This window comes from Trichomonascus vanleenenianus (assembly GCF_965637985.1).
Source record: "Trichomonascus vanleenenianus strain CLIB 3782 genome assembly, contig: TRVA0_034S, whole genome shotgun sequence".
NCBI classification, from domain to species: Eukaryota; Fungi; Ascomycota; class Dipodascomycetes; order Dipodascales; family Trichomonascaceae; genus Blastobotrys; species Blastobotrys vanleenenianus.
The window spans coordinates 53,334-69,299 of record NW_027481853.1 but is presented as its reverse complement, the minus strand read 5'-3'; the positions used below and the strand labels follow the sequence as shown (position 1 = coordinate 69,299).

At 47.1% G+C, this 15,966-nt stretch overlaps 9 protein-coding genes across 9 annotated transcripts; 5 read left to right on the top strand and 4 right to left on the bottom strand.

Annotated features, from left to right (window-relative positions):
- Nucleotides 1-867: 867 nt before the first annotated feature.
- TRVA0_034S00826 (uncharacterized protein) lies at nucleotides 868-1,479 on the bottom strand (the record flags this gene model as incomplete). Its single annotated transcript, XM_076686200.1, has 1 exon — nucleotides 868-1,479. One exon carries the CDS (start codon nucleotides 1,477-1,479, stop codon nucleotides 868-870), a length of 612 nt encoding a protein of 203 aa, XP_076539558.1.
- A 749-nt stretch (nucleotides 1,480-2,228) lies between these two features.
- TRVA0_034S00804 (uncharacterized protein) lies at nucleotides 2,229-2,735 on the top strand (the record flags this gene model as incomplete). Its single annotated transcript, XM_076686199.1, has 1 exon — nucleotides 2,229-2,735. The coding sequence occupies one exon, from the start codon at nucleotides 2,229-2,231 to the stop codon at nucleotides 2,733-2,735; it is 507 nt and encodes a 168-aa protein (XP_076539557.1).
- Nucleotides 2,736-3,520: 785 nt separating this feature from the next.
- On the top strand, nucleotides 3,521-3,928 carry TRVA0_034S00782 (uncharacterized protein; the record flags this gene model as incomplete). Its single annotated transcript, XM_076686198.1, has 1 exon — nucleotides 3,521-3,928. The coding sequence occupies one exon, from the start codon at nucleotides 3,521-3,523 to the stop codon at nucleotides 3,926-3,928; it is 408 nt and encodes a 135-aa protein (XP_076539556.1).
- Nucleotides 3,929-5,095: 1,167 nt separating this feature from the next.
- On the top strand, nucleotides 5,096-6,757 carry SMP3 (glycosylphosphatidylinositol-alpha 1,2 mannosyltransferase; the record flags this gene model as incomplete). The annotated part of the gene is made up of 1 exon (XM_076686197.1): nucleotides 5,096-6,757. One exon carries the CDS (start codon nucleotides 5,096-5,098, stop codon nucleotides 6,755-6,757), a length of 1,662 nt encoding a protein of 553 aa, XP_076539555.1.
- Nucleotides 6,758-6,894: 137 nt separating this feature from the next.
- On the bottom strand, nucleotides 6,895-8,137 carry HIS5 (histidinol-phosphate transaminase; the record flags this gene model as incomplete). Its single annotated transcript, XM_076686196.1, has 2 exons — nucleotides 6,895-8,002; nucleotides 8,064-8,137. 2 exons carry the CDS (start codon nucleotides 8,135-8,137, stop codon nucleotides 6,895-6,897), a joined length of 1,182 nt encoding a protein of 393 aa, XP_076539554.1.
- Nucleotides 8,138-8,472: 335 nt separating this feature from the next.
- NUP159 (FG-nucleoporin NUP159) lies at nucleotides 8,473-12,559 on the top strand (the record flags this gene model as incomplete). Its single annotated transcript, XM_076686195.1, has 2 exons — nucleotides 8,473-8,520; nucleotides 8,570-12,559. The coding sequence occupies 2 exons, from the start codon at nucleotides 8,473-8,475 to the stop codon at nucleotides 12,557-12,559; spliced, it is 4,038 nt and encodes a 1,345-aa protein (XP_076539553.1).
- Nucleotides 12,560-12,831: 272 nt separating this feature from the next.
- On the bottom strand, nucleotides 12,832-13,560 carry TRVA0_034S00694 (uncharacterized protein; the record flags this gene model as incomplete). Its single annotated transcript, XM_076686194.1, has 1 exon — nucleotides 12,832-13,560. One exon carries the CDS (start codon nucleotides 13,558-13,560, stop codon nucleotides 12,832-12,834), a length of 729 nt encoding a protein of 242 aa, XP_076539552.1.
- Nucleotides 13,561-14,446: 886 nt separating this feature from the next.
- TIM8 (protein transporter TIM8) lies at nucleotides 14,447-14,767 on the top strand (the record flags this gene model as incomplete). The annotated part of the gene is made up of 2 exons (XM_076686193.1): nucleotides 14,447-14,694; nucleotides 14,746-14,767. The coding sequence occupies 2 exons, from the start codon at nucleotides 14,447-14,449 to the stop codon at nucleotides 14,765-14,767; spliced, it is 270 nt and encodes an 89-aa protein (XP_076539551.1).
- Nucleotides 14,768-15,072: 305 nt separating this feature from the next.
- TRVA0_034S00650 (PLAC8 family protein) lies at nucleotides 15,073-15,693 on the bottom strand (the record flags this gene model as incomplete). Its single annotated transcript, XM_076686192.1, has 1 exon — nucleotides 15,073-15,693. One exon carries the CDS (start codon nucleotides 15,691-15,693, stop codon nucleotides 15,073-15,075), a length of 621 nt encoding a protein of 206 aa, XP_076539550.1.
- Between the last annotated feature and the right edge of the window lie 273 nt (nucleotides 15,694-15,966).

Sequence of the window (15,966 nt, the reverse complement as noted above, 5' to 3'; positions counted from 1 at the left end):
TGAAACTACCGATATACTGAGATTCATCTCAGGGTATTATACGGGGAATTTTTATATTAAGCATAATAAATCTTGATAAAATAAAACATTGGAAGATTATTGAAGCCATTGGTGCATGTACCCTGGTATCACAATCCAACAGTTCACAGTGTACCTGTAGCTCAAGACTGGCGTAAATTAATTTTGGGGAACACCGGTCGTTTGTAAACACCGGTAGTCCGGTGTTTACAAACGACACCCACTATGTATTAACCTTGAAAGCCAGCATCGGCCGACATAGCCATGTTGTTAATATCATTATAGGCTTCTAAATCCTAAGATTTCCTCAAATCTACTCATGTCACTTTATTTTTGTGACTGGTGCGTTCTGTTGCGCAGCATTAACAATATCCCTGGAAAAGAACCTTGAGACCGACAACCCATTATGAATTAAGACTGCTTCTCTAACATTGCAAGCTTGTACCTTGGTCCCTTAAACAAATATCACTGCTACTACTTTACTACAGTACATAGTGTCCCTCTTGATTATCTACAACCTCTTCTTGCCCAGATGCATACGAGGCCATAGTTGGCGACGCTGTGTCTCATTAGACCCTGTGTTTGATGTCTCAGATGTCATAAATGGGACGCAGCGATTGAAGAGTCCCCCACTTGAGTGCGAAGAGCTCTGTTCATTGTCCTAGTAATTTCAAACCGAAGAACACTACAGGAGTCCAATTTTATCCTAAACTCGGCGGAGCCTGAACCAAAGAAAACGAAAGGGAGCGGAGCTTCAATAACTGAGCTGTTAAGCTTCGACTCATCAGAAAACAAAGCTGGAAGTTCAAGATCAGTTGGTGATTCGGCTGAAGGCGAATACAATCATTCTCATACCAAGAAACAAATACTCGATGACATAGAGAGATTGCGCCGTGCACTTCCCGCAGCGTCCAGCGAAGAGGAAGCGGAGAAATTGTGTGATGAGGCTGTGACAGCAATCCTTCGATATGCGGAGTTAAGTGACGAAGACGAGTCTGAAGACGAAGACGGGTCCGAAGACGAAGACGGGTCCGAAGACGCAGACGAGCCCGAAGATGAGTCCGAAGATGAGTCCGGGGTTGGGCTGAGAGTACTGCAAGCTTTGTTGAATCCCAACAGGCCGGCTGAAGAAGATAATGCGAAGGACCCGATTGGTAAGTACTTTGGTCCAATCGCCCCCCCAGTCGTCAACAGTAGCGAGGAGAAAGAAATGCTCGATGACATAAAGAAAATCGGCCGTGCAGCTGGTGCAATGTCCACGGAACATGAATTCGAGAAATGGCAAGAAGAGGGGATGGCAGCAATCCTTCGATACGCGGAGTTCACTGATGGAGATGAGATCGAGGTTGCACGAAGAGCACTGCAAGGTTGTGATATTTTGTCTAAAGAAGCTGGAGATGTTATGGCAAAATCCAACAGCCCTGAGGCAATGAAGTACCTTGGCCGCATCACCCAAGGCATCGGCTATGGCGTGCCAGAGACTACCGCTGTGCTTGACAAGAGCAAAGGAAAGAGGAAAGCGAATGATAAAATTTCAACAGAAGCAGGGAATGAGAGTGGAAGTTCGAAATCGGTTGATGAGTCTTCAACTGAGCATTCTCGTATGGAGAAAGAAACACTCGCTGACATGGAGAGAATGGGCCGTGCATTTGGTGCGGCGTCGAGCCATCTTGAGTTCCTTAACTTGTGCGTTGAGTCTTTGGCGGCATTCGCTCGGTACAAAGAGTTCTGTGAAGAATATGGCCACCCAATTAACCCAAGAATAAAGCAAGCTGATGACGTTCTCAGTGAACAAGCTGCGAGTGTTGCTCATAAGTTCTTCAAATCAGGCGGGCAGGCTGAAACAAGCAATGCGACCAAAGGAAAGAGAACAACGAATGATAGCACAACAAAAGCAGAGAACAAGACTGGCAATTTAAAATCAGTTGATCATTCCGTTGAAACCGAGTCCAATGAGTCTTCAGAAGATAAGGCTGCAAATATAAGGTCAGCTAGTGCTTCGCCTGGACACGATGAGTCTTCAACTGAGCATTCTCGTATGGAGAAAGAAACACTCGCTGACATGGAGAGAATCGGCCGTGCATTTGGCGCAGCGTCCAGCCAAAATGAATTCATGAGCTTATGTGTTGCGTCTATGGCATTATTCGCTCGATATGAGGAGTTCTGTGAGGAACATGGGTACCCGATTAGCCCAAGGATAAAACAGGCTGATGAGATTCTCACAGAACAAGCTGAGAGTGTTGTTCATAAGTTCCTCAAACTCGACGGGCAAGTTGAAGGAAGTAATGAGATCAAGACCAAAGGAACGAAGAAAACGAATGATAGTACATCAGCAAACAAAGAGAAAGAGACTGGAAAGGCAGGATCAGTTGATGATTCGGTTGAGCGTGAGTCCAATGAGTCTTCCGAGAATAAGACTGCAAAATTCAAGGTCGGTTAGTGATTGGGTTGAAGGTGAATCCAATGAGTCTTTAATCGAACATGCTCGTGCTGAGAAGCAAATACTCGATGGCATAAGGCGATTGGGCCGTGCAATTCGCGCAGCATCCAGCCAACACGAAGGAGATAAATTGTTTGATGAGGCTGTTGCTGCACTCGGTCGATACAGGGAGTTCTGTGACGCATGCGGGTACCCGTTTTGGCCAAGAAACATGCAAGCTCAGAATATGCTCCTTAATGAAATTTCGGGTGGTAAGCTCAAAAGCTTGTCAGGATGAAGTGTATAACGCGAGCAGGAGCAAAGGAAAGAGCAAAGAACGAATGATAGGCACATTAACAGAAGCAGAACCATAGGCTGTTGATCAATTCTCGATGGCCAGGGTGCATTTGAGCGTATGGAAATCCTTATTTCCCGCCGTTCGCATATGATCAAATCAATTAATTACCAGGTAGTATCAATATCTACAGGAAGGACTTTTCCACCCCCACTATATCCTCCTCCTCCTCCTCAAGTAATGATTGTCCCACAAGCAGGCATGCCAGTCCTACAATCAGGTTTGCAGCTTTTTTATCTTATCAAAATCAACAGTATTAAACTTATAATCATAGGCTATTATCATTATAGGCTTCTCACATCTTGGGATCTACGCAGATCTAGTCACGACGATTGATCTTCGTGACTGGTGCATGTTTTTCCGCAACGTTGACAATATCCCTGAGACCGTCATTCAATTATCAATTGTGACTGCCTCTGCATCATTGCAAGCGTATTCTTGTTCCTTATCTTCCAACATGTTCCTTAGCCTTCCAACAGGTACTACCGGTAGAAGTCGTGGTACTACATGGGTACCACAATACACCCCTTTTGATCACCTACATGTCCCAAATGCAAGATGCGTCCGTAGTTAGCGCCGCTGTGTCTCATTAGGCACAGCATTTGGTGTCTCATATGCATCTTTAAATCCGGAGAACACGAACAAGGGTATTGTACACTGTAAACATTTCGCTTCCTCGGAACCCTCCAACTTAATCGCAACTAATTCTATCGATTGCTCTAGTAAAGATGAAACGAAGTACACCACAGGAATCCAATATTACTCCAACCTCGGCGGAGTCTGATCAAGAGGAACTGCGAGACCACGCGGAACCCGCTGGGTCTTCAGAGAATGAGGCCGCAAATTCAAGGTCAGCTAGTGTTGAGGACTCATTGTATACGCCATCAGCCGAACATGCTCGTATCGAGGAACTAATACTCGAGAACTTAAAGAGACTGGGGCTTGCAATTCACTCAGCGTCCAACGAACAAGAAGCAGAGAAGTTGTGTGATGAGGCTGTGGAGGCACTTGCTCGATACAGAGAGTTCTGTGAAGCATACGGCTTTCCGTTTGAGTCAAGAAACTTGCAAGCTCAGAATATGCTCCTTCATGAAGTTACGGATGGTGAGCTCAAAGCCAACACCGTAGACTGTTGATGCAGAATCGACGCCCGAATACATTTGAATGGTATGAAAATCCTCAATTTCCACCGTTCCCATATGGTCAAATCAATATCAATGTCCAAAGGGAGGATTTTTTTACCGCCACCACCGTCCATTCCTCTTCCGAATCAAGGCTATATTGGTCCCGCAACCAGGTATTCCAGTCACACAAGCAGGCATGCCAATCATATACATATTTTTTTATCTTATCGGAATTTTATACTCATATTAATACGGTTACTATCATTACCAACCTTGCTAATACTCTGAGATAAACTCATGTCAAATGCATCTTGTGACTACTTATCTATATAAGTTATAGCAGGGTATTTTTCAATAGCCTTGAAACCAATTCCGTTGCAAATTTAGTACAGTATATTCATGATATACATCGATGAGTTCGCCCACAATGCGATTTTATGTTCTTAAAGTAGCACCTGGCATGAATGAATTCAACGCATTGTGGATCTTTTTCATATGCCTTGAAATTGAGAACCCGTACCTTTATGTTCTTGGGTACCAGTGGTTAGAATAAATTGGTTTATTTTTTTTTATATTAACGTTAACGTTACCAGAATCTATTATACAGTAACTCATAATAATACGTTACTATCATTACAACTTCCCATGTAATACTCTAAGAACTCATGGTTTAGTGTCACTTACAATAACCATTACAGCATTCCTCCAAAGCCCAATTGGGCCAACTACCTGGTTCCAACACTATTTATTTCCAAAACAAGCTTTCAAACCACTGAGGTGCTATATCCTCCGCGAAGCGGAGCCCAAGGGAGTCTGGAGGGGACTAGTCCCCCCAGGGTATCCAATCGAGTATATATACTGCAGTAGTTGCCCCAAGACTTGATTACCCCTGAGTTTTCTCTCCCGCAACGCGAAATTTTACAGAAAAAATAGATCCCGGTAACACACCAAGCAAAAGAATTAAACCTCTCTGTAGAGTAGAGCCACAAAAAGTCTGGGAAGCTCTGATCTGAACTCAATTGCTCATTCGGAGTGCTAGATCATACCAGGCGGCGTGGTGGGCGTTGATGGAGGGGTTCGGAAGCGGCGGAGCACGGAAATATGTAACACACCACCCCACCACCACCACCATCGCCATCGCCAGTCGTAGATCGTAAAAATAAGCCAATCTTTTGGGCCATGGGCGTAGACGGGGAGTTTTTGAGGTCGCGGGACGTGTTTAGCCGGTCAAGCTACTGGCGGGGCGTGTTCCTGCTGACGATAGTGCTTCGTACCGGGTTTGCGCTCTCGCCGTCATACATCCACCCTGACGAGCACTTTCAGGGCCCCGAGGCGGTTGCCGACAAGGTTTTTGGCTGGGCGACACGCAAGCCATGGGAATTCACTGGGGAGCACCCGGCGCGCAGCTTCCTGCCGCTGTACGTGTTTTATGCGCTGCCAATGTCGTTTGTTGCGTCCATTTTTGGTGACGAGAGCGCTTCGAGGGTCGACGCGGGCACCATGTTCTACGCCCTTCGTCTGCTGTTTGCCATGGGAACGTGGGTGCTCAGCGACATGGCTATAGACCGGCTCGCCGACGCCAAGCAGGACAAGATCAAGGGCATGCTCTTTGCAGCGACCTCGTATGTCACGTGGACATACCAGAGCCATACGTTCTCCAACTCAATTGAGACGGTCGTTCTGCTGTGGTGCCTTGTTATTATCCACGAGTTTGAGGCGCGGGGTGTCAATGCGGCTTCGCGGCATTTTGATGCCGCAATGCTCGGGCTACTGGTAGCGTTTGGCGTGTTCAACCGGGTCACGTTTGTTGCCTTTTTGGTCTTGCCCGGAATTTCGATGCTGAAGCAGTTTGTGCGCTATCCAGGTGCACTGGTGACGTGTGTTGCGTTTGCACTAGTCATGGCGGCATTTGGAGTCGCAATTGACACCCAGGTATACAAATCATCGGATGGGTATGTCATTGCGCCGCTGAATAACTTGCTGTACAACTTGGACTCTGAGAATTTGGCCGTGCATGGCCTCCACTCGCGGCTAAATCACTTGCTGGTGAACCTGCCGCAGTTGCTTGGACCGGGGCTGTTGTTTCTTGCAAGTACGAACTACTTGACTTCGCTTCCCTTCCAAGCTTCTGTTTCGGGGATTGCTCTTTTGTCGTTGGCCCCGCATCAAGAGCCGCGGTTTCTCATTCCTGTGATCCCACTTTTGTGCCTGTCTTTTGACACTTCGAGGGCTGTGAAGCACTTTAAAAAGTTTTTCTCTATTTGGCTGGTGTTCAATTTGATTCTGGGAGTGCTCATGGGCACGTTCCACCAGGGGGGTGTTGTCCCGGCCCAAACACACATTGGCAAGAACTTGACTAGAGGGGCCAATACGTTTATCTGGTGGAAGACTTACTCACCACCAATATGGCTCATGGGCCAGCCAGAGGGCACCGTTGATGTCGTTTATCCGTTGGACCACGGCTCGGACTGGGAAAGATACGCTCCAGTTGCCCAGTTTCTGGGCTCCTCTAATTATACAGCCTCTTCAAGACTCACAGTTGTGGATCTTATGGGCGCACCAGGGCCGATTTTATCGGATGTCGTCACTTCTGTGACCAAGGTGTCGCGTTCTTCTTCTCAGCTAAGACGGTCTTTCCTGATTGCGCCAATGTCGTCGTTTTATGGCGAGCAGGGTCTCTATGAACACGAAGTAGCTTCAGGAAGACCGAAAAGTGCCGGTCCATTTCGACTGAACAAGGTATGGCACACGACCACGCATTTGTCATTGGACGACATTGACTTTTCTGATTTATCGTCGCTGAAGCTGGGACTAGGTATATGGGAGATTCAATCCGTATAACGAGCCCGCACATGCATTATATTCGCATTTTCAATGAATAATGGCTTTACTAGAGCGAGCTGCCATTGTTCTCTGTGTATAGCTCCTCATGCGACTAGTGGGTCAGCGACTCTTGTATTTATTATCATCTATCATATTTATTGCTGGATTTGGCCCAGAGTTTCGGTCAGCTCTTTTAGCAGCACATCGGTCTCCTCTTTAGTGCCAATGGAGATTCGCAGGGCCCCCTCGCAGCCTGGCTCATTCCCTCTGTAACGAACAACAACATTCTTCTTCTCAGCAAGGTTAGTGTATACCTTCTTGGCGGTCTCGCTCGATGGCTTGCCATTGGGCTTGTCGAGCACCTCAATCAGCAGGAAGTTGGCGTCCTGGCCGCCAATAATCTGGCCCATGCCTGGGATCTGTGGCAGCTCCCTAACCAGCCGGTCCCGCTGTTCAACGACCTTACCGACGAGAGACCGCATCTTGGCAATAGACTCTTTGGACAACGCCCGAGCAGCGATGTCCGCCGTCAGACTCGAGATATTGTATGGAGCCTTCATGTTGTTGAGGATCTGGGCCAGTTCTGGAGACGCAAAAGTCATACCCAGTCGTGCCCCAGCGAGACCAAACGACTTGGACAGCGTCTGCATGACCGCCAGGTTGGGGTACTTAGTCACCTGCGGCGCCATGGAGGTGCCAATGGGCGCAAAGTCAATATATGCCTCGTCCACTACGACAATACCGTTCCAGGTTGGGTGATTCAACAGAGTCTCTACAATTGGTCTGTCCACCAGGGTACCAGTAGGGTTACCTGGGGAACAGATATAGACGATTTTGATCGAAGGGTCCTCGGCCAGGACTTTGCTGATCTCCTCTGGCTTTGGCTGGAAGTTGCCCTTTTCGAAAGTCATGTTGACCTTGACGATATCAACGTCGTTGATCTGGGCAGAAACAGCATACATGCCGTAGGTCGGAGGGCAGGTGAGAATTTTGTCCTTTCCTGGGACACACAGGGCTCGGATAATTGCATCAATGGCCTCATCAGATCCTACTCCGAGGAACATGTTGGCTGGAGTCAGTGGCTTGAGCGAGCTATCCGTACTTTCCGAGTTCCGCAAGTCGCATGCTAGCTGCTTAACGTCGATCTGGTGCGGATCTGGGTACCGGTTTAGTTCCAGTGCACGCTCCTGATCATCGAGCTCGCTTAGAGAAGGTCCGTGGGTCAACTCATTAGCATCCAGCAGAACGCCAACTTTGTAGTCGCTGATCTCTGTTAGTTATCATTTTTTAGCGGTTTAACGGGTCGGATGAAAACTATACATACTCTCTGGCACATCGGTATGGCTCAAGAGCCAGGATATTCGGTCTAGCGATTTTCTGCAAGTTGAAAGAAGCCATTTTGCCTGTCTACAGGTTAAAGGATATGCCTTATCAAGCCCTATTTATGCTTCGTTCTGACTCAATGACTCCTCGAGACGCTGAAATTTGTCACACCTAAAATCGCCTAATTTAATGTACAGAGTAATTTGAGTGAATTAGTTAAAATCAAGTTAATTAGTAATATCTAGTTCATTAACAAAACTATTGAGTTAATTAGCAAAGTTATATTGATTAGTAGTCACGTGCATCACCATCGATCACGTCCCAATCGGCGACCAAAATACTGACGCGCGCGCTATTTTTTTCCAGGGCAAGAGACGTTATTTCGAGCAATTGATCTCGAGGGGTAAACGATGGGCGACAAATCCACGCTGACCGAGCTTGAGGTAATCGAGTCAGAGGTAAGTTTTTGTGCCACCACTCATGATGGAGGAGGAGCTAACAGAGTAGGACTGGGCGTTTGTACACCTCGGCCTGGATAGCGGCATCAAGCTGCTGACACCCTACGAGTCCGTGTACAACGGATCCACAAAATTGCTGGCCATTGCACCAATAGGAGATGTGTTTGTTTCAGCAGGAAAGGAGGGCATTGTCGCTGGTCGACTGAGCGCGCTGAGGCAGGCCGTGGCAGCGCATTCAAAGGAGTTCACAGAAACGGTAGTGTTCCCATACTCCACGACAGTGCGACACCTGGCATTCTCGAGCGACGAGAGCCATCTGGCTGTGTGTGGTGTTGACGGGACTATTGCTGTGTTCGACGCCGCCAAGGCAATGGCCGACAACGCCCTGGGATCACCTGTGTTTGAAGTCAAGACGCCATCAGGAAAGGTCCAGGACATCCAATCGCGGCCACAGTATGGCCAGGACTTTGCAGTGCTGGAGGAAGACGGCTCACTGAGGGTTTTGAATGTTCAAGACCGGTCTTTTCTCTCTCTAGCGTCAGATGTGACTGCAATCACCTGGACTAAGAAGGGCAAGAAGATCCTTGCTAGCTCTAAAATCAACAACAGCATTATTTTTTACACACTAAATGGGGCTCCTGCTCTTGAATGGCCGGTTCCTGGCCAGCCAGAAGGGTCCCAGATCGTGTACCTTCTGTGGGTGAAAAGTATACAGTTCGTGGCGGTTGTCAAGCAACCGCCGGAAGAGGAGGACTCCGAGGATCCGGTATTTGCAGTATACATGGTCACTGTAGACGCTTCAAAACGAGACGAGGCAGTTTGGGCTGTAATGGAGGACGTGTGTCTGCCGTTTGGTGACTTGTCCCGGTATGGATGGTGGTACGGGGAGGCACTCAGCGGTTGGCACAAGGACATCGAGTCGCTAGTGATTCTATCCTCGGCACCATCTTCGGATATAGCATTTGCCACAGACAAGCATGTTATTGCTCCTTTGGAGGATAGTGACCGTGCTGCGTTACCGTATACTGAGGACGATACTAGTCCCGTGGGAGTGGCTCTTGATATTTTTTCAGCAGTCCAGCTCAAACAACCATTTATGGGGTGTGATGAGTGTGATCCATTGCCATTGTTTTGGGTAGTAAATAACGAAGGCCATCTCATGGGGTGGAGCATTGTTGAGAAGAAACTGGCAAAGGCAGGCGAGCTGGGGTTGGAGAAGCTAAAGGCAAAATACAAGGAGTCTGTGGAAATTGCTGCTAAAAATGAAGGAGGTTTTCTTTCGTCAAACACTTCTCCAGCCAAATCTGTACCGCCAAAGGAGCCGGCCGCGTCTTCGTTGTTGAAGAAAGAAGAACCTACAGCATCGCCATTCGGATCTACGAAAGAAATCAGTAATCCATTTGCTGAGAAGGCGCCAGATTCACCTGGAGAGAGCAAAAAATTGCCAACAGCGGGGTTTACGGCCCCCGGTACCGCCTTTGGTCAATCCTCTTTCGGCTCTGGCCCTAGCGCATTTGGAAAGCCAGAAGAGTCTTCGCTTGGAAAGCCAGTAGAGCCTTCGTTTGCAAAGCCGGCAGAATCGGCGTTTGGAAAACAGGCAGAATCGTCGCTTGGCTCCGGCAGTGCATTCGGCCAATCGCCTGGGTTTGGTGCTAAGCCTACATTTGGTTCTTCCGGCTCTGGTTTCGGTGCACCAGCTCAATCAGCGTTTGGAACTTCCAGCTCTGGTTTCGGCTCACCAGCTCAATCCACATTTGGTACTTCCGGCGCTGGTTTCGGTCTCCCTGCCCAGTCTTCGTTTGGTTCTTCTGGCACCACTACACCTTCAGTGAGCCAGTCGGGTTTTGGAGCATTTGCATCCCAGGGAACTGGGTTTATCCAGGCAGCAAATCAGTCTTCAGCTTCTGGTGCCTCGCAGAATAACGGCTTTGGTCAAAATCAAACCTCCGGGTTTGGCGCATTTGCTTCGACCAATAGCGGCTTTGGTGCCCTCGGCGATAAGGCTGGTGAAACTAACTGGAATGACGAAACAGTGCCGAGTGCTAAGCCAGCTGAAGAATCACTCTTTAGCAAGCCTTTGTCGACTCAGATTCGTGGTGGGGATCGCACTCCTGCTCTTGATAAGGATTCCGACGACGAAGGGGACAATGGCATCGCCTCATCTGGTGAAGAAGATGAAAGTGATCTTGCTACTCCAGGTAACGCTGCCAATCAATCTACTGTGGACTTGGATTTAGGGCGCCTCAGTACTGCTACCCCTACTGCAAAGCCGTTCTCATTTGCGTCTATGCAAAGTAGTACAACCTCTCCATTTGGTCAAACTTCCTCTTATTCTAATCCATTTGCTAAATCTGACAGCATTTTTGCGTCTGGTAAGGCGTCTACTCCTCCAGGCGCTGCAATTGGTCAAACTAAGGGTAGCCTATTCGGAGGCTTCCAGTCTCCTTCAGGTACTTTCAGTCAGAGTGATAAAGGTGGATTGTTTGGCACTTTCCCAACTGATGAAAAGAAAGCTGCAAAGGATGAGACAGAAGTCAAGAAGGAGGAGCTGGACAAGCCATCCACAGTTGCACTTCCAGAGAGTGATAAGGAAGAGTCCCCAGTTGCTGTGAAGTCAGAACCGGAAGAAGAACGTACCTTTATCAAAACTGAGCCTATTGAAGATGCCCCTCTTCCTCCTACCCCCACTGAAGAAGAGCGCAAGGCATTCAGGCCTGTACATATCCCCGGCGTTACGACACCAAAACAGCAGCCAGAGGAAGACAAGGACGAGCAATCACCATTATCCAAAGATGATTCGTTGATCAAGGCGGAAGGAGACTCTGAGGGAAGTGGTGAACTTGTGCACGCACTGTCCTCGGAAGAATTTGTTGAAGTTTCAGGTAAGACGAGTGAAGATGAATCATTTAGTGACGTGGATAAAGCACACAGGGCAGGTATGTCAGAGTCGTCAGAGGGTGAAGTGTCTGAAGAAGAAAGTGAATCTGAAGAGGAGGATGAATCTGAAGTGGAATCGGAAGAAGAGGAAGAGCTAGAAGAGCCTGATCTTGAAGGACACGAAGTGAAGCCGATGATTATGGATATCCCGCTGGAAGAGGTCCTGAGTGAGCCGGAAGACTTGGAATTCGAGCCAGAGCTGTCAGATTTACTCGATATTACAGAGGCTGAAACGCCTTTTGAAGTTCTCGAAAACGCAACGTCTGAAGCGGACTACATGTACCTTGAGACCATCTGCCAATTCAAGGCTCTCAACCACAACCTTAAAAGTATACAGCGATACACTCGATGGCATAAGGATTCAGATGATCTAAATTACGATATGGGCGATGTTACTCAGGTTGATATTTGGAGGCTCTCACAGGCGTCTACAGTCAGCTATCTTGCGGATACGTTGCTCAAGGACGTCGTTCAGGCGAAGAATCTTTCTGAAGCGGACGAACCAAAGATTAAGGACCTCCACAAAATGCTTTCTAGTGCTTCTCTGCAGCTCTCCCGAATTCAGGATCTTATTCGCTACAAGAATGGCGAAGTTAGTGAGCGGGCTCTTCGCCTGAGAGGCCTGCCGGTGCAGGCCGTTGAACTCCAGAGGAAACTTCGGTTGAACTCGGCCAAGCTTGAGAAAGATCTCGGACATATTGAGGCCGAAAATAATGTCCTGAAATCTCAGCTCTCGCGATATGGATCGTCCCAGGGTCCTTCGATACAGGGTATTCGGGACTCCATTCGTCGAATCAGCGATCTTGCTCTCAGCAAGTATGAAAAAGTTTTAGCCCTTGGTCAGGCTCTTAAGCCGGAACCGGTGTATCGAAGCAGTACGCCACAGCGGCGAGGCTATCATTCAGCAACCGGTACACCAGTTAAGGACGTAGCCAACGCTAGTTCCATGCGATCGCCAAATATCTCGCATGTGGTTCGTGAGCGTGCCCTAGACGAGGTGGAGTTTTTGGCAAAGCGTACCGGTTCCAAATTCAAAACCGACGTCGGAGATTTGCTGCGAGACCGAACTGCAAACGACGTGTTAACGAGCCCATCTTTATGATTTAATTTATGTATGGTAATATGTTACTTGACTATATCTTTCTAATTGCTAAATTTGCATCCATACGGTCTACGTACGAAGATTGTGCTGTAGTCTAATGCGACCCTTCCCTGATTTATTGCTGATATCGTAAGATAATGCTTCACCGTAATCCTTTCTTGGTCCCGCATTTTGTTCACGCACCTCGGCATCTCAACATTTCTATTCAATTATAGCGTTCTTTTACAAACGCTGGCTATCAATAGAATAGGTCAATTTTATTAATATCGTGCTCACGAACCATAACTCCGTAATTTTATGAGCCGTAAATTGCCAGGTTTAGTCGTAACAAGTTCACCTCTGATTAAAAACTGGAGAATAGGATCATCAGCATCTCCATCGAACTCGATATAGCCATCTGAGAGTCCACTTTCAGCCTCTAACCTGGCGTTGATAAGGATTTGAACGGTTTTGCGTAGCTTTGAAGCAATTTCTTTTGGCTCAATTTCAGAATCGACGCTCATATTTTCTATCGAACTGAAGACGCACCCATTCAAAACGTATTTCAATGACCTTAACAAAGCTTGGCTTGACTCTTTTTCCTCCTTAGTCCTACTCCGTATTTTGTTAATTATGTTTTCGGGATTTAACTCATTATCGGTATCTAAGCTTTCCAGTTTTTCCAGTCTCTTATCAAGATGATGTTTTACTTCGTGCACACTCCTTTCCCGCTCTGCTTCTTGAGTTTCTCGATCAGAGAGCAGTTTGATTTCGTTGTCTAGGTTTAGAATGGTCTGTTCCATTTGCTGATTAGCCAGCTCTAACCGCTGTAAGGTAGTAAGATAGGTCAACAATTCTAGCTGATCTATGTTCCGGTCATCTTGAGATTTTAGTCGGTCGAGCTCGGCGCGTAACTTTTGAGAGTAGTTTTCTAATGGCTCTACATCGACTGCATCTTCAGCTCTATTGAAGAATTCGTAGTCTTTATCGAATAGGATTTTTAGCCGTTCTCCTACAGACATATATAATTCACTGTACCTGAGTCTTACAGGTGCAATTTCGAAACGCGTGGGAGCGCGTAAATCAAAGCGTTCGCCCCACGCGATTTCAGCCGCACCCAACACTCGAACCGGTACTTCACTTCACCGTTATTTGTTATTTTTTATTTGTTATATAGCTTTGCGTAATTTCTATTCTGTTTAAGCGCTTGGGCTCTTTTTATTGTGTTTTGCAACAAGCATGATTGGCTTATGAATGTCGGATGGACTATAAGGACTGTTAATTGCATTCTAGGGACTACGGGTAACAGTACCTTTGTAATTGGCTCCCCTGGGTTTTTCCTAGCCAAGAATTTTTGGATTATGAATACTTCCTGTTAATGTATAATATTCAATCCGAACAAGTAGGCCTTTGTTTTACGTTTCAGCTTAACTTTTGTATGGTGGGAGCACATTAACGCAGTTCTATCGCCACGAGTCCGTATGCAATAGTTAGGTAATTGCGTCACAAAAAACGTCATGGCCTACCACAAATTATTACACGTTTAACTATTATCAACCGTTCAAATTGGGTGCGATCCAATCAGGTGTGGGCTGAATTGCCGTATACCGGTAATACATTATAACTGCCAACAGGACTCAATTCCCGGCCGGTGCTTCAAAGCCAATTTTATACTGCCTTGGATCAATAAACAACACGCAATTTAATATTCTCAGTAAATTAATGCAGTTATTTAATAACTCGACTTTTAATCAGTAGTGCAAATAGCAGTTACCGGTAGTAGCGATATTTCATGCATGAGCCGCACAGTTAAGTTAGTTAAGATAACCTAAAGTCCCGAAAGATTGAACCGAAGCTCCGAATATTTTCTTTCACACACCAACTGCCTCCATAACAACACCCGTCAACATGCCAGAAATCGACCCTTCTGTGATCCAGAACCTTGATGCTAACTCCCGAAAGGAGATTATGCAGTGGATTGAGGCGGAGACCTCCAAGTCGAAGGTCCAGAGCTCTATCCACAACTTCACCGACATGTGCTGGAAGAAGTGCATCACCAACAAGATCACCAGCAACACTCTCGACTCGAAGGAGGAGCAGTGTCTCCAGAACTGTTTGCACCGATTCCTTGATACCAACATCAACGTTGTCAACTTGTAAGTCCTATTCTCGCTCTTTTTTTTTCGCTCTAACTAACCGTTTCGTAGGATTCAACAGTCCCAGCGATAAATAATGACCTTTTTTAAATCTTGTATATATATATTACCTGCTTGCTACTTTTATGACTAAGAATAAAATATTTGTAAATATTGCGTTTCACTTATGGAATTAAAACGAATATCGGGCACTGGCACATAAAGATTATCTATCCCTATTGTGCTCTCAGAATATCTATTCCGGAGGAATTGGATAGTAGAACTAATGAAATGAAATATAAAGTAATAAAGGAATTAAAATCTACCCTAATGAAAGATGAAAAAAAAGCTTGAGCTGAAATAATTAATAAATATGTTCTTGGATTAATGGGCCCCCTTTTACAAGTCGTTCTCCATAGACTTCTGGGCAAGCAAATACTGCTTCTTTCGCTGCTCCTCTCGGATGAGCATCTCTCGGTGGTCCTGGGCCATGGCGCAGCAGTGGCAGAAAAGATGCGAGGCAATGTCCCGAGCAATATGGGACTCTAGGTTATACTGTCGTCGCACACTCTGTCGCTGAGCAAGGCCAAATCCGCACTCAGCATACGGGCCAGCAAGAACAGCCCCAGCAATATACGGGAGAGACCACAGCGTCTTCTTCCAGGTGGTGGCAGTCTGCGGCTCAAGCGGCTCACGTGCGGCTTCCTCATCATCGGTGGCGCGCGCATGCCTATTGGCAAGCAGGGTCGCATTGATAGTGCCAAAAGTGCAGCAAGGCGCGCACCACGCCATGAGAGCAGTCTCGGGCGACGTGTGGCATTCAAAGAGACCAGTGGAGTAGTCATTGGTCAGCTCATCGTCCTCGTCCTGAGCGCTCTCTCGCGGCTCGTACTTGGGGGGCTCTACGGGCTGGAGTCCCGTGGTCTTCTCCTCCCCACCCAGAAGAGGAGCAGAAACATCGCAGGTCGCCTCCTCGTAGTCTGGGAGGGACTCGTTCTGGGCTTCTTCTGCCTTGGTCATAGTTCTAAAGAATGGATGAAGGTGTATGTATGTGTGGCCAAGCGGATGAATTTGGGGGGGTTTTATGTTTTGTGATTGGGAACACTGCCGAGTCGCCGATCGTAGGCGCCCTTGCTAAGGGTCGGGGAGCCGGCCGAGGGGGTGCATGCGACGCCCAGGAAAAAGTGACATTTGCATGCGATCGATGAGATAAATTTGTCCGATAAGATGAGCAATTGAATAAAATAGTATCTGATTAGAGGATATGCGTCCTGTTTTTTGATTATTGAGCCA